The 13,535-nt window shown below is 44.4% G+C and overlaps 1 protein-coding gene across 1 annotated transcript; it reads left to right on the top strand.

The window, feature by feature from the left end:
• The first annotated feature begins 11,944 nt into the window (after positions 1 to 11,944).
• LOC136507584 (BTB/POZ and MATH domain-containing protein 2-like) lies at positions 11,945 to 13,114 on the top strand. The gene has a single exon (XM_066502258.1). The coding sequence runs from the start codon at positions 11,945 to 11,947 to the stop codon at positions 13,112 to 13,114; it is 1,170 nt and encodes a 389-aa protein (XP_066358355.1).
• The last annotated feature ends 421 nt before the right edge of the window (positions 13,115 to 13,535 follow it).

Raw genomic sequence — 13,535 nt, forward strand, 5'->3', positions numbered from 1 at the left:
AAAGGTAAGCATTTTAAAGGGAAGGCAGACCACTTGACCAAGCCTCGCAACCGAACCGGTGAGGATGTACTCAATATGGTCAATGATGTGAAAGTCGTCTTTGGAAAAGGACATGGAAGCCAACCTATTCCGAAAGACGCTAACGGTCACGCACCCATGTGGAAGAAGAAGTCCATATTTTGGGACCTACCCTATTGGCAAGTCCTAGAGGTCCGCAGCTCGATCGACGTGATGCACCTGACGAAGAATCTTTATGTGAACCTGCTAGGCTTTATGGGTGTGTATGGAAAGCTTAAGGACACATTTGAAGCACGACAGGACCTGCGTTGTTTGAGAGAAAGAGACAACCTGCATCTAGAGAAGACAGATGATGGACGCCATTACTTACGTCCTGCTAGCTACACTCTAAGCAAAGAGGAGAAGGAAATCATGTTTGAATGCTTAAACAACATCAAGGTACCATCTAGATTCTCCTCGAATATAAAGGGTATTATAAATGTGCCAGAGAAGAAATTCTGTAACTTAAAGTCCCATGACTGTCATGTTCTCATGACGTAATTACTTCCAATTGCATTAAGAGGAATTCTACCTCCAAATGTACGTCTAGCCACCATGAAGCTATGTGCATTCCTCAATGCAATTTCTCAGAAGGCAATTGATCCAACTGATCTAGCTAAACTATAGAATGATGTGGTTCAATGTCTCATCAGCTTTGAGTTGGTGTTCCCTCCTTCCTTCTTTGATATTATGACACACCTCCTAGTTCACCTAGTCAAGGAGATTTTCACTCTCGGTCCTATGTTCCTACACAACATGTTTCCCTTAGAGAGATTCATGGGAGTCCTGAAGAAATATGTTCACAACCGTGCTTGTCCAGAAGGAAGCATCGCCAAGGGCTATAGAATAGAAGAGGTCATTGAGTTCTGTGTTGACTTTATTCCCGACCTTGACTCGATTGGTGTTCCTGAATCGAGACATGAGGGAAGACTAAGCGGAAAGGGGACACTAGGGAGGAAAACATATATTGGTATGGATGATGATTATTTCAATAAAGCGCACTACACAGTTCTACAGAACTCCTCTTTGGTAGATCCGTATATTGAGACACACAAGGATCTCTTATGATCCGAGTTTCCAGGGAAGACTGAAGCTTGGATTACGCGTAAGCACATGGAAACTTTCAGTGGTTGGTTGCGAAAAAAATGTCAAGGTGATGAGAGCATCCATGAGCAACTGTATTTATTGGCTATGCAACCATCATGGCATATCGTCACATATAAAGGGTACGAGATAAATGGGAACATATTCTACATAGTAGCCCAAGATAAAAGGAGTACCAACCAAAACAGTGGTGTCCGCATAGATGCCACAGACCCGAATGGGAATAAGCAGACATATTATGGATGCATAGATGAAATATGGGAACTAGAATCGGCACCTACTTTGAAGATCCCATTATTCAAGTGCTAATGGGTCAAGGTGACCGGAGGCGGGGTAACAGTAGACAACGAGTATGGAATGACAACAGTAGACCTTAGTAATATTGGGTACAAAGATGAACCATTCGTCCTTGCCAAGGATGTGAATCAGGTGTTCTATGTCAATGATATGTCTACCAAACCAAAAAGAGGGAAAAACGATAATGACTCAACCAAAGAGCCAAAGCGCCACATAGTTCTTTCAGGGAAAAGAGTCATCGTGGGAATTGAGGACAAGTCGGACATGTCAGAAGATTATGAAAAGGATGACCAAATTCCGCCCTTCAAAGTGAACAAAGACCCTAGCATCTTAGTAAATGATGAGGACACTCCATGGTTACGAAGCGATCATAACCAAGGGACATACGTAAAGAAGAAGTTCACTGCTGTGCCCACTTGATGATATAGTGATTTAATGTAGTGTTTGTTTGAGATATTATGTAATAATTGTGAATTCAGATGTTTATTATGTCATGTTTCAAATTAAATCAATGTTTGATTTGGTGGGATTTCTCTCTCAAAAAGGTAAATTAGGATACTGAGTGATGAAAAATTAAAATATTAACATTAAAATGATGTGAAAACAAATTTCCTGTCCAAAACCAATAGTTTTAATAATTTTAATTAAACACTATATTTTTGCATTAACGAAATAATAAATATTAGTTACATTATATGTTTTATAATTGTAACAAAAAATAAAAAAAGTTAGGTTATAGATTTTTCCTATGTGCAATAAAGAAAAAGAAAATCCATATTTTTAATAAAATAATTTTATGCCTTTTATTTAATTTACTATGTATTTAACAAGAAAATCCATATTTCTATTAAAAAAGTCTCCTCAAAACAGGTGGGAAACGAAACTGCAGGCCACCTTTACTCCCGGGTGGGAAGCCCACCCGGGAGTAAAGGTGGGCTGTAGTTTCGTGGCCCGCCAAAAAAAAGTCTTTACTCCCGGTGTGTGTTACCAACTGGGAGTAAAGGTATACCTTTACTCCTGGTTGGTAACATATATACCTTTACTCCCGGTTGGTAACACGCACCGGGAGTAAAAAGACCTTTACTCCCGGTTGGTAGGACGCACCGGGAGTAAAGGACCTTTACTCCCGGCTGGTGGCTGGCACCGGGAGTAAATCTCCCTGATATATAACCTCCAGCGCCTGGCGCAGATCGATCCGCTCTCTTCTTCCTCGTCGAACACCGCCGCCCTCTAGCTTCTTCCTTGCGCCGCCGTCCATTCGCCTTCTGTGACACCGACGCCGTCTTCTTCCTCGTGCGGCCTCCACCACGCGCGCCCGTGGCCCTCCACCGCGCCCTCCTCCGCGCCCGAGGCCCTCCACCGCGCCCATGGCCCTCCACTGCCGAGCTCGAGGTGATATGTTCGTCGATCTCTTTGTACATTCTCAGACGATGGCCGGAAACTGAACATTGCTTCATGAATCTAGAACACTGCCTTTGCTCAATAGAAGAATTTTTTCTATCTTCATAGATCAATGTTTGTTAACAAAATTTTATCCAAATATATTCATGTAGGGTCTTTTTTTTGAAGGATTTGTTGTAGGATATATAATGGTCAAATAGGAACTCAATTTGGATATCCAGTTTGTAAACTAAGTGTTTTTTAGTTTATAAAAAATATCACATGTGATGATGTAAGCATGGTTGGACTTGCATGCATGGCTACAGACAATGAAGGAAAACTTCAACGTTTCTTTATTTGTGAACTTTGAATATACAGATATAATATATTAATATTGCTAAAGTAATATGAGCATTACATATTTTTTCCGGGAAGACTATCTTCAAACTTTATATTATAGCATCAGAGATCGCCTGTAGAAGAAGAAAATAAATTCTTATCATTTCGGAAATAGTAATGGTTATATTAGCAATAAGACACATATACTTACATTTCATAATGACTTATACTTACATTATCAACATAGAATTTTCTCATATGATGAATGACTACATGGTTCACATGGTACATAGGATCACAACATCATGCACCGACACCGCCCTGGCCCGCCTCACGTCGTCGTTGTCGTCAGCACGCCGGCCCGCCTCACGTCATCGTCGTCAACACACCGGCCACCACGCCGACACATATATATACGTCATTTGTATTCATATGCATGTATATATACGTCGTGGAGCACCGCCGCCCTCGTTCGCCCATGCGTTTCTATGTATACGGCGGAGCACCGCCGCCCTCGTTCACCCATGTGTATAGACATATATACGGCGGAGTGGAGCACCGCCACTCTTGTCTCACCGCCCTCTCTCGTGGCCTAGTTGATCAACATTCGTATTATCATTATCGTTAATGCTAAACAATCACACCAGGGCGAACCGCGCTGTTGATGTCACCGACGTGGTTCGCCCTAGTCACCGACGCAATTCGCCCTCGGCCGTTTATGTATAGCCCTAATTCGCCCTAGTACCGACGCAGTTCGCCCTAGTGTGGTGAATTGCGTCCGTGACCGAGGGGCAAGATTTAATAATGCATATTGTTCGTAGATTTTACGCATGTAAGCAAAGATTTGACGTACTATATATTTGTTTTGTTTTTTGAAGCTAGATGGCCGACCTGAGAAACATGGATGAGGAGGAGTTGATGATGAATTTGATCAACACTGGCACTCAAGTTGCCGGCGATGATGGTGCTAAAAATAACGTGCAAGAGGATGCAGATAACGGGAGTCAGTACTTAGCTCTTGAACAAAATGAGCAACAACATATTAGCCAAGTATATATTTTTTATTATTAGCTATATATATTATCATATGTCTTATGTGTGCTCATGACATTAAAAATAATGTTTATGTTTTGTAGCCCTCTGGATCGACATCAACAACTACAACGAAGAGTAAAAATGTTCGAGGTCCCAAAAAGCCATTGGAGGGCCGCTTCATCATCTCAGAGTTCAATGTGGAAACAGGAGAACCGGGGGGGGGGGGGCGAATAAAATGAAATTTGTGCACCACTGTGGTTACCTTGTATGGGACCGGCTCCCGATTAGTACTCATGAATGGAAGAAGAAGACCAATGCTCCTCATATCAGTTTTGTCTCCGATCGTGACAAGGCGTTAATTTGGAAAGATGTCTTGATACATTTCACGCACTAAATAGATGGTTATGATGATATAATAGATGGTGATGAATTGAAGGAGCGAGTTAGGGATTGGGCAATGAAGAAGATGGCCACCTAGTTTCAGACTTGGAAGAAACACCTATACACGACGTATGTCAAGAAGAACATAGCACCAGATTTTGCTGTCCCAGGCCCGATCTCAAAGCAGAGGCCCTATTGGGATGAGTTTGTACAGTACAAGACTTCAGAAGAGGGTGTGAGTCAGGTGATAAAGAACCAACGTAATGCCCAACAGAAGACATACCACCATAACTTGGGATCAGGTGGCTACCCGACTGCCATTAAGAAGTGGAACAAAATGGAAGCAAACCTTCTTGCCAAGGGTATCAGACCAGAATCACTCGAGTGGGGAGAACGTGCAAAGAATTGGTTTTTCGCTCATGGGGGAACACTAGACCAGGAGACAGGGAAGTGTGTTTATGGCGCAAGACTGCAAGAAGCAGCAGAAAGATGGTTTTATGCTTAGAGAGCTACTGCTAGTGGTGCGTTCAGGCCCAACAGAGAGAAGGATGAGCTGACATATGCCATCGGGACTATTGAACATGGTGGCCGAACTAGAGGCAAAGGAAGTGTCTCATGGGAGCATGGATTCCCTCAGGACAGACCTTCCTACAGAAGTCGCCAGAGAAAGAAGGAAGAAGAGGCACAGCGGCTCCAGAGGTTGGAGGAAGCGGTGCGTGAAGCACAGTAGCGGGAAAAAAACCTTGAAGCGAGAATGCAGGAGGAAATCAGAAGGCAAGTGCAAATAGCAGTGAGTGCAAACAAGCAGGCATCAGAGCCAGGAATCAACATTAGCCAATCTGTTCAGTTGAAAAGCAGCTGCGCTTCCACGGAGATACCAAATCAAGGGGACACAGGACTGTGCTTCCCTATGGATGACGTCACTGAACCTTATACAATGTGTGAGCTACACATTTCAAAGGAGAATTCCACAATCAAGGTGGCTATCGGTCTTGTTAATCCTATCGACCGAACCAAGACACCAAGGATTCATGAGAATATAATCCAAGAAGGATATGCTACCATCTCGGTAGATAAAGCTGAAAAAGGTTTTAGTGATTTGCCTCTTGACATTCCTGGAGGTGATGACGAGAAGACTCTAGGAGAAGCGGAGAAGACATTCATTCTATGGCGCAAGCGCTACATCATCATTCCAGGGATGTCGGCTCCACCTCCTCCTGAACTACCTCACCATAGGTACATGCGGATGAAAACACTATATCATTAATTTGTATTGGCTTAAATAATTAACAATCTGCTCATAATAATATGTCATTTCTTTTTTTTTTGTAGCAGATCCTCCCCCAACCTAAATCCAATTGTTCAATCGCCAGATCATCATAGTGCTCTGTACGATGACATTGTGTTGGAAGACGAGGCTGCATCCACACCATCTCCAAGGAGGTCTCCAACGCCGTAGCCACCGCCTCCAAGGAGGTCTCCAACACCGCTGCCAACACCTCCAAGGAGGTCTCCAACGCCTCCCCCGCCCCCACCTACCAAGAAGCCTAGCAAGAGGCCAGCCCCTCAAACGAAGAACCAGTCCCCGCCTGCAAAGAAAGCCACCGTGAAACCAAGGGCTATTCCTAAAATAATATCTGAAGAGAAGGAAGAAGAAACTGATGCATATAAAAAGACATGTCTAGATTCTATGACAAACTTAAAATGAATCAAGAAGCAAGGAGAAACCCGGAGAAACCGTACTTCTTCGTAGCTCCAGATATTCTAAGAAAAAAGGTGACTTCTTACCAGCAACAACAGCGGGAATCTCGTAAGCCGTCCAAATCAACGTTATCGGACTATGACCACACTCTCACCAAGTCAATTGAGGCGGCATAGAAAAAGAAGCGGGCAGGGAAAGGAGTTGCCCAACTCGGACAACAAGCGCACCAATCAATCCCCCCGCTAGTTGTTGGTAATAAATATGGTTCGAATTTAGGATTAATGCATCAGGCAAACATACCTCCGGATGTCGATTTGGATCACCTTGGTGAATTTATTGATGAGACTGGTCTCGACCTTTACCAGATGTTTGGTGATGGAAACATTGAGAGTGCGGCGGAGGTTGATATTTGGAAGAAAAAAATTATACTAGGCCAGAGTCTATACAACCCTCAAGCCTTATCTGATCTGGGGACGCAAATGTACCTGCTAAACAAGTGGTACATGTAGGCGTCTACCAGTGGAGACTTCTGCGTTGGTGTCAGAATTAGAGACGAACATTGGTTCCGTGGTGATGATGTTATGTATGTTGACTTTGCATAATTTCATCAACTATGCCACCTGACCTCTCTGGACAAAGTTATCATTAGCTGCTATTGCCTGTAAGTAATAATTCTTTCGATCTATTATTAAACTCATCATATGTGTGTATATGCATATAAATTATCCTAACAAGTACTATATATATGTAGATTTACAATGACAGAGCTTAGAAAGGAAGGCTGCAATGAAATTGGTTTTGTTGATCCCCATATAGTATTCAAAGACCCAATTACTCCAAAGACTAATTGGAAGAATGAGTCAGAGAGTAACCTCATGAACTTCTTAGTGAACCAACGTCATAAGAAGGATATACTCTTTCCCTATAACTTCAAGTGAGTGTTAATCATGTCGATCATCCTTAATGGCTCATATGTTGATTCTAGTTAATTAATGAGTATTATGCGTTATATCCTATAAACACATGCAGCAATCACTGGATATCGATGGACATCGATCTGGTGAAAAGTCACTTGATAATCTATGACTCGATGAGAAAACCACAACAAGACTACCAAGATATGATAGATATTATCCAGAGGTAATTTCGGGATCTCTAGCAACTATATATACACACAAACATGATGATTAACTATATCTGATGACATGGCAAATTTTTTATTGGGAAGTGTTTGAAAAACCTTTATTGAGAAGCAACACATAGAAAAATGTAAAGCGCCACTGAATGTAATCCCTTTGAAAGTAAGTCCCCTGAATCGCATCATCTTTATTAATTAAACATATAGCTTTCACCGGATCACCAGATTGGATGACAAATCTTTTTCTCGTAAAGTGGTGTCTAAGGCAGGAACAGGGGAACAACTATTATGGTTACTATGTTTGCAAGTTTATCAAGGTGGTCTCCCAAAGAACTCCTACAGAGAGACTCAAAGTACGTTAAAAATACACTATATATTCATTTAATTATTATTATTGATTGTGTTACTATGTCTTTATATATATATATGTACATATATTAATTTATTTTCCTTTAATTCAAACCTATAGACTCGATGGTTGGAGGAAAAGGTCATACGGCAAGACCAAATCAAAGCAATTCAAGAGTCTATAGCCGGATTTTTTAATGAGCAGGTCATCAATTCCAAGGGCAAGTTCTACTTCGACCCAACACTGCCATTGAAGCCAAGCTAGAGGATGAGAGGAAACTTGTTATGTCACAACAACTGTAATGCAATCTTTTGTAATATATGCACATGAAATAATATAATATAAAATACACATATGCATGCATGCATGTAAATATATATGATGCATGCATGCATATATATATATATATATATATATATATATATATATATATATATATATATATATATATATATATATATATATATATATATATATATATATATATATTTCTATGCTTGAATTGTGTGATTTAATACGTTCATTGTGCTTGAACCGAAACATACTATACACGCGTATAAATGTATAATTAGCAGCGTACAATACGAATTCGAAAACCTATTTTGAAAAGAAAACAAAAAAAATGAAAAGAAAAGAAAAAAAACCTTTAGTCCCGGTTCGTATTACCAACCGGGACTAAAGGTGCCGGCCATCGTGGCATGTCAGGAGGCACCTTTAGTCCCGGTTGATGTTACCCACCGGGACTAAAGGTCCTCCTTTAGTCCCGGTTCCTGACCCGGGACTAAAGGACCCCCCCCCTTTAGTCCCGGATGCTTGCTCCCGGGTGGGGAACCAGGACTAGAGGGGGTTCCCCACCGGGAGTAAAGCTCTGTTCTCTATCAGTGAAACAAAGTTTGAAAATCATGAAACTTGTCAAAATGTCATGATATCATATGTGGAGGCTGATAAAAGTTTGACAAGGTTTCACGCAAGTTGTCACGTACGATGCTTGCAAACCGAAGAATCTCCGAAGAAGTGTCTTGACAGGACACTCGGCAAATAGGCTACCTTTGCCGAGTGTCTTGCTGGTGGCACTCGGCACAGTGGCCACCTTTGCCGAGTGTCTGAGTCAACTGCGCTCGGCAAAGTGGCGACCTTTGCCGAGTGCTTGACCTTGACACTCGGCAAAGCCGCCGTCACGGCAACTTTTCTTCGCCGAGTGTCAGATTAGCACTCGGCAAAGGCTTTGCCAAGTGCCCGATAAAGTGCACTCGGCAAAGAGATATTTGCCGATAAACTATTTACCGAGCGCTGCGTGGCCAAGTGACGTCAATGTGTTGACAACCGTTTTGGGCTGTTTTATTTTTTGGGCAAACCCTGATTTCTAATGGAATAACACCACACCCGGCCCATACTCTATAAAATGTAAAGGGTATCCTCAATCGGTCAAAATCACATCTATTTTTCTTATGCATCTCAAACTCTAGCTTCTCTAATCACATATATCATGTTGTTCTGCAAGCTTATCGATGGAGTTTGCAGGGACGTTCAAGGTGGCATGCTAACCCTGGAGCAAGCTTATCGATGGAGTTTGCGGGGACGTCCTAGGTGCATGCTAGAGAAAGCTCGATGGAGTTTACGGGGATGTTCTAGGTGGCATGCTAACCTAGAGGCTAGAGCAACCCTGAGTGACGACCATGGGTGTGTTTGTCCAATCCGGTTTCATCGAGTTAATCACGAGTTGATCCATTGTGTGATTCGAGCACCCTAACTTATTAGTTGCGAGACCTTAACTGCGTCAACACACTTTTTAGCGACTTTGTTAGGGGAAGAGATCACCCGCCACCATGTATGGGAGCAAAGATGATGGTACAATCGAACCCTCATATGAGTACCTTCGTAGCATGATGCTAGAGGAGAAGAGAAAGTCCGTGAAGTTGCCCTCACATTGCATGGTTCACCATAGATTGGCGTCTAGTTGTCACGACTATCAAGGAGTTTGACCTCACCTCTACATCTGTACCATCCACATCTAAGGTAAAATTTGATTTAAGTGCATCTACTCCTAGTGCCGATAGCTTCTTGTATTACAAAAACCTTAGTGGAAGTTGCAAACAATTGCTTTGATGATAAGATGGACGAGAAAGCCCTAAATCTTATTCTACTGCTTTACCTCACGAGGATGAATCTAAAAGTGCGTTTCCTAGGGTTTTGAGTCCTCCGGTGGGCACCGTCTTCATCTTGTAGCAGAGGGCTAACAATGTTCCAACTGCCTCTGCTATCTGGAGGTGACCGTCAAGTGTTGTCTATCGCCGTTGTGCCTCCGTCGGGTTTGACTTCTCATGGCATCCATCACACGGGAGGATCTTGCCCGCAAGCAGAGGACAGCAGCCATGTGAGCCCAAAGCCGCCCGCGTAACGGGCACGTGCATTATCGTGTTAAGTCATGCCTCGGGCATGATCCTGCGCCGGGAGTGGCCGACACTGCCTCGCGGGAGCGAGGAAACAGAGCTCTAGCTCGGTCGAGCGCCCTACTGCTCTGTCTGCGTGATAGATTCTAGAGTATATTCTCGGTGTTGGTCGGGAGTGGAAACCTAGCCCACAAGCAAGGCCAAAGCTTACGTTGAGGCCCTTGCTCAACTATTGTTTCCCAAGGTCAGGAGCTACTCGAATCTGGTGAAGCCCCAGAGCCCCTGGGTATGGGTGGCTCGAGCAAGGACTTAGTCCCTTGGCTCATTCATCAGGCACCTAGGCCTTCTCCCGAAACAGGCTCTCTGGCCCACTAAACCATTCGTTGATGGGCCAGAGGGTGCACGCAAGTGCACCTGATGAGCATAGCCCTCAAGCCCCTGGCTGATTGGAGTCATGTGGTTAATCTGACTGTCATGGTGCTAATCCGAGAGTTTAATCTAACCCTTTGTTTGATACTCAACAGAGCCCATGATTGTACAAATACTAGTGTTCTAATTCAAGGTGACTTAATTGTAATATATACATTATTGATTGAATCATGCTCTATAATTGTAGTATAACCTTAATGGCTTTTATATATGTGTGATTTATTATAATAATATCAAATGTAAAAAATATTAGACACACACTAACCTCTATCTAAATGTATATATTAATAAAATATATGAACAACAATGGGAAATGATGGCTATTGCCAAGTTGAAGGCACTAAACCGGTAGTGAGTACAATCACTAAGAGGTACAACCCTCACTTGGGAGTGACATTAATCCAATCACTTTCGGGTATAGTACTGACACGACAGTAACACTCATCTAATCACTGTCGGGTGGAGTGGGGGTATATGACCTAGCAGTGACGTTCATCCTATCACTGTTAGTTATGATTCTAGACTCGGCAGTGATAGCCAAGCCCTATAACTATTGATTGCCCTCTGCCGGCTCTGATTCCCCCAGCGAAGTGTGGCATATATAGATGTGGCAGTGATCCATGGATCTGAGTTAGTATATGTTTAGAGTACTTGGAACTCTTACAAGAAAGATAAATAAATTAAATCCGCCATGTATTTGTTCTATATTAGTCAGGATTATGCAAATGCAAGGTTCATATAAACGTATGTGTTTTTCTATTTCTTGTTTTTCTCTATTTGGCTCCCTGGTTGCACGTACGGATGAATAAATATTTCCATAACCTGAATTCCCGCCGTATGTATATGCTTAATAAAAACGACAATTGCTCATATCAATATTTCCCTATTTTGATGCTTTTTTATTAACATTTTAACAATTGCCATAGAAATATTAATGTTCCATTGTTAATATTACTATTGTTTTTTTTATCTAATAAATCAAGCATTGTATTGTACAAGTACAACTTGAGATAATAACAACAATCGGTATCCGTATAATAGGAGATCGCTGTGAACGAACTTGTTGATCCAGTGGTTAGATCTAGTGCACACAAGATTGAGAGATGATCCTAGCTATTTGTTGATTAGGGGTGCCCCGTGCCCTAACTAACCGGCCATGCGTGATTTGCGTCGCTCGTGTGCAAACAGACCCAATCCCTAAGCCCAAGCTTTTCGTTTATATATAAGCGCGCAAAGCAAAATCGTCCTCCTGGCCTCTGCTCTGCTCCATCTCTCCATCTGCATTTGCCGCCAGCAACCAACCACCGCCGCGCAGAAGCTTTCGTTCCTTCGTTCCAAAAGCCATGGCGTCCGCCGCCTCCGCCGCCCGCCGGATCGCCTTGCTGTCCGGCGCCCACCGGATCTCGCGCTCCTCCATCGTCACGCGCGAAGTGACGGGGCAACACAACCTCACCATCAGCGGCTACGCGGCGATAAGGAAAGTCCCGATAGACTGGACCGCGACGTCGCCGGCGTTCGACGCGGCGGGCTACCGCTGGCGGATCAAGTACGACCCCAACGGAAACAGCTGGAACGACTCCATGTCCCTCTTCCTCGAGCTCGCCGACGACGACGATGGCGCCGGCGACGGCCGCCAGCAGCAGCAAGAAACCGAGCCCGTCCAGTTCGGGTTCAGCCTGCTCGACCAGGCCGGGAACCCGGTTCCCGAGCACACCCGCTGGTTCTGGGAGGTGGGCTACTTCAACGGAGCGTCGAGGAGCAAGGGCTTCCAGCGGTTCATCAGCTGGACAGACCTGGACGAGTCCGGGTGCGTCAAGGACGACAGCTTCACCGTCCGGTGCGACATCACCGTCGTCAAGAAGTTTGCTGCTGAAGCTGAGAGCGCCGCCGCTCTGGCGGCGCGCGTCGCCGTGCCGCCGTCCAACCTGCACGAGGACCTCGGCGACCTGTTGTGGAAGAAGAAGCAGGGCATGGACGTCGTGATCGACGTCGGCGGGGAGACGTTCGAGGCGCACGGGTGGCTGCTGGCGGCGCGGTCCCCGGTCTTCGAGGCGGAGCTGCTCGCCGCGCCCAAGGAGAAGGCGTCCGGCGGGGTCGTCCGTCGCCGCGTGGAGATCGGTGGCGTGGAGCCCAAGGTGTTCAAGGCGCTGCTCCACTTCATGTACACCGACGAGCTGCCGTCCAAGATTGAGGAGGAGGGGCAGGAGGAGCAGCAGGGCGCCGTGGAGGTCGCAATGGCGCAGGGGTTGCTCGCGGCGGCGCACCGGTACAAGCTCGAGAGACTCAAGCTCATCTGCGAGGAGATGCTGTGCCAGCGTATCGACCTGGACACGGTGGCCGGATCCTTGGCGGTCGCGGAGCAGCACAGCTGCGATGCTCTCAAGGCCGCTTGCGTGGAATTTCTTTCGCTTCCGGGGAACCTCAAGGCCGCCATGGAAACCCAAGGGTACCAGAAGATTAAAGCCAACTGCCCAGTTATGATTGACCTCATCCTGAAGCAATTATTGGTCTAGTGAAGGAACGCAAATCAAATATTATAGTTATGGTAGTTTTTATTTAAAAAATATGCTGCATGAGTATACTTACTAGTAGATTACTAGTTGTGGCTACCATTTAGCAACAATCCGCCTGTTCGGCTGGGGCGGGCTGGGTGGCTGGGCTGGCCAGCCCTCTCACACGGACAACAGTGTTTTCTAGTCAGCACAGTATTTTTCTCTCACACAAACCAGCCAGCAGTACTTCTTTACGAACCAGCAACGATACGAACCAGCCAACCGAACAGGCTGAATATATTGGAAGAATATTAGGTCATGTTTAAGTTGTTTAAAGTTAGGGGCTAAATTTAGAGTACCACATATTTGTGTGATCTAATAAAGTAATGGTCGTTTTTGTGTGGTTGGCGAAACTTGAGATCGACATGTTAAGAGCCTAAAG

Source organism: Miscanthus floridulus, chromosome 15, assembly GCF_019320115.1.
Source record: "Miscanthus floridulus cultivar M001 chromosome 15, ASM1932011v1, whole genome shotgun sequence".
Classification (NCBI taxonomy): domain Eukaryota; kingdom Viridiplantae; phylum Streptophyta; class Magnoliopsida; order Poales; family Poaceae; genus Miscanthus; species Miscanthus floridulus.

Bases quoted from the DNA above. Each gene is read 5' to 3' on its own strand.
- LOC136507584 (XM_066502258.1), top strand. From the start codon at position 11,945: ATGGCGTCCGCCGCCTCCGCCGCCCGCCGGATCGCCTTGCTGTCCGGC.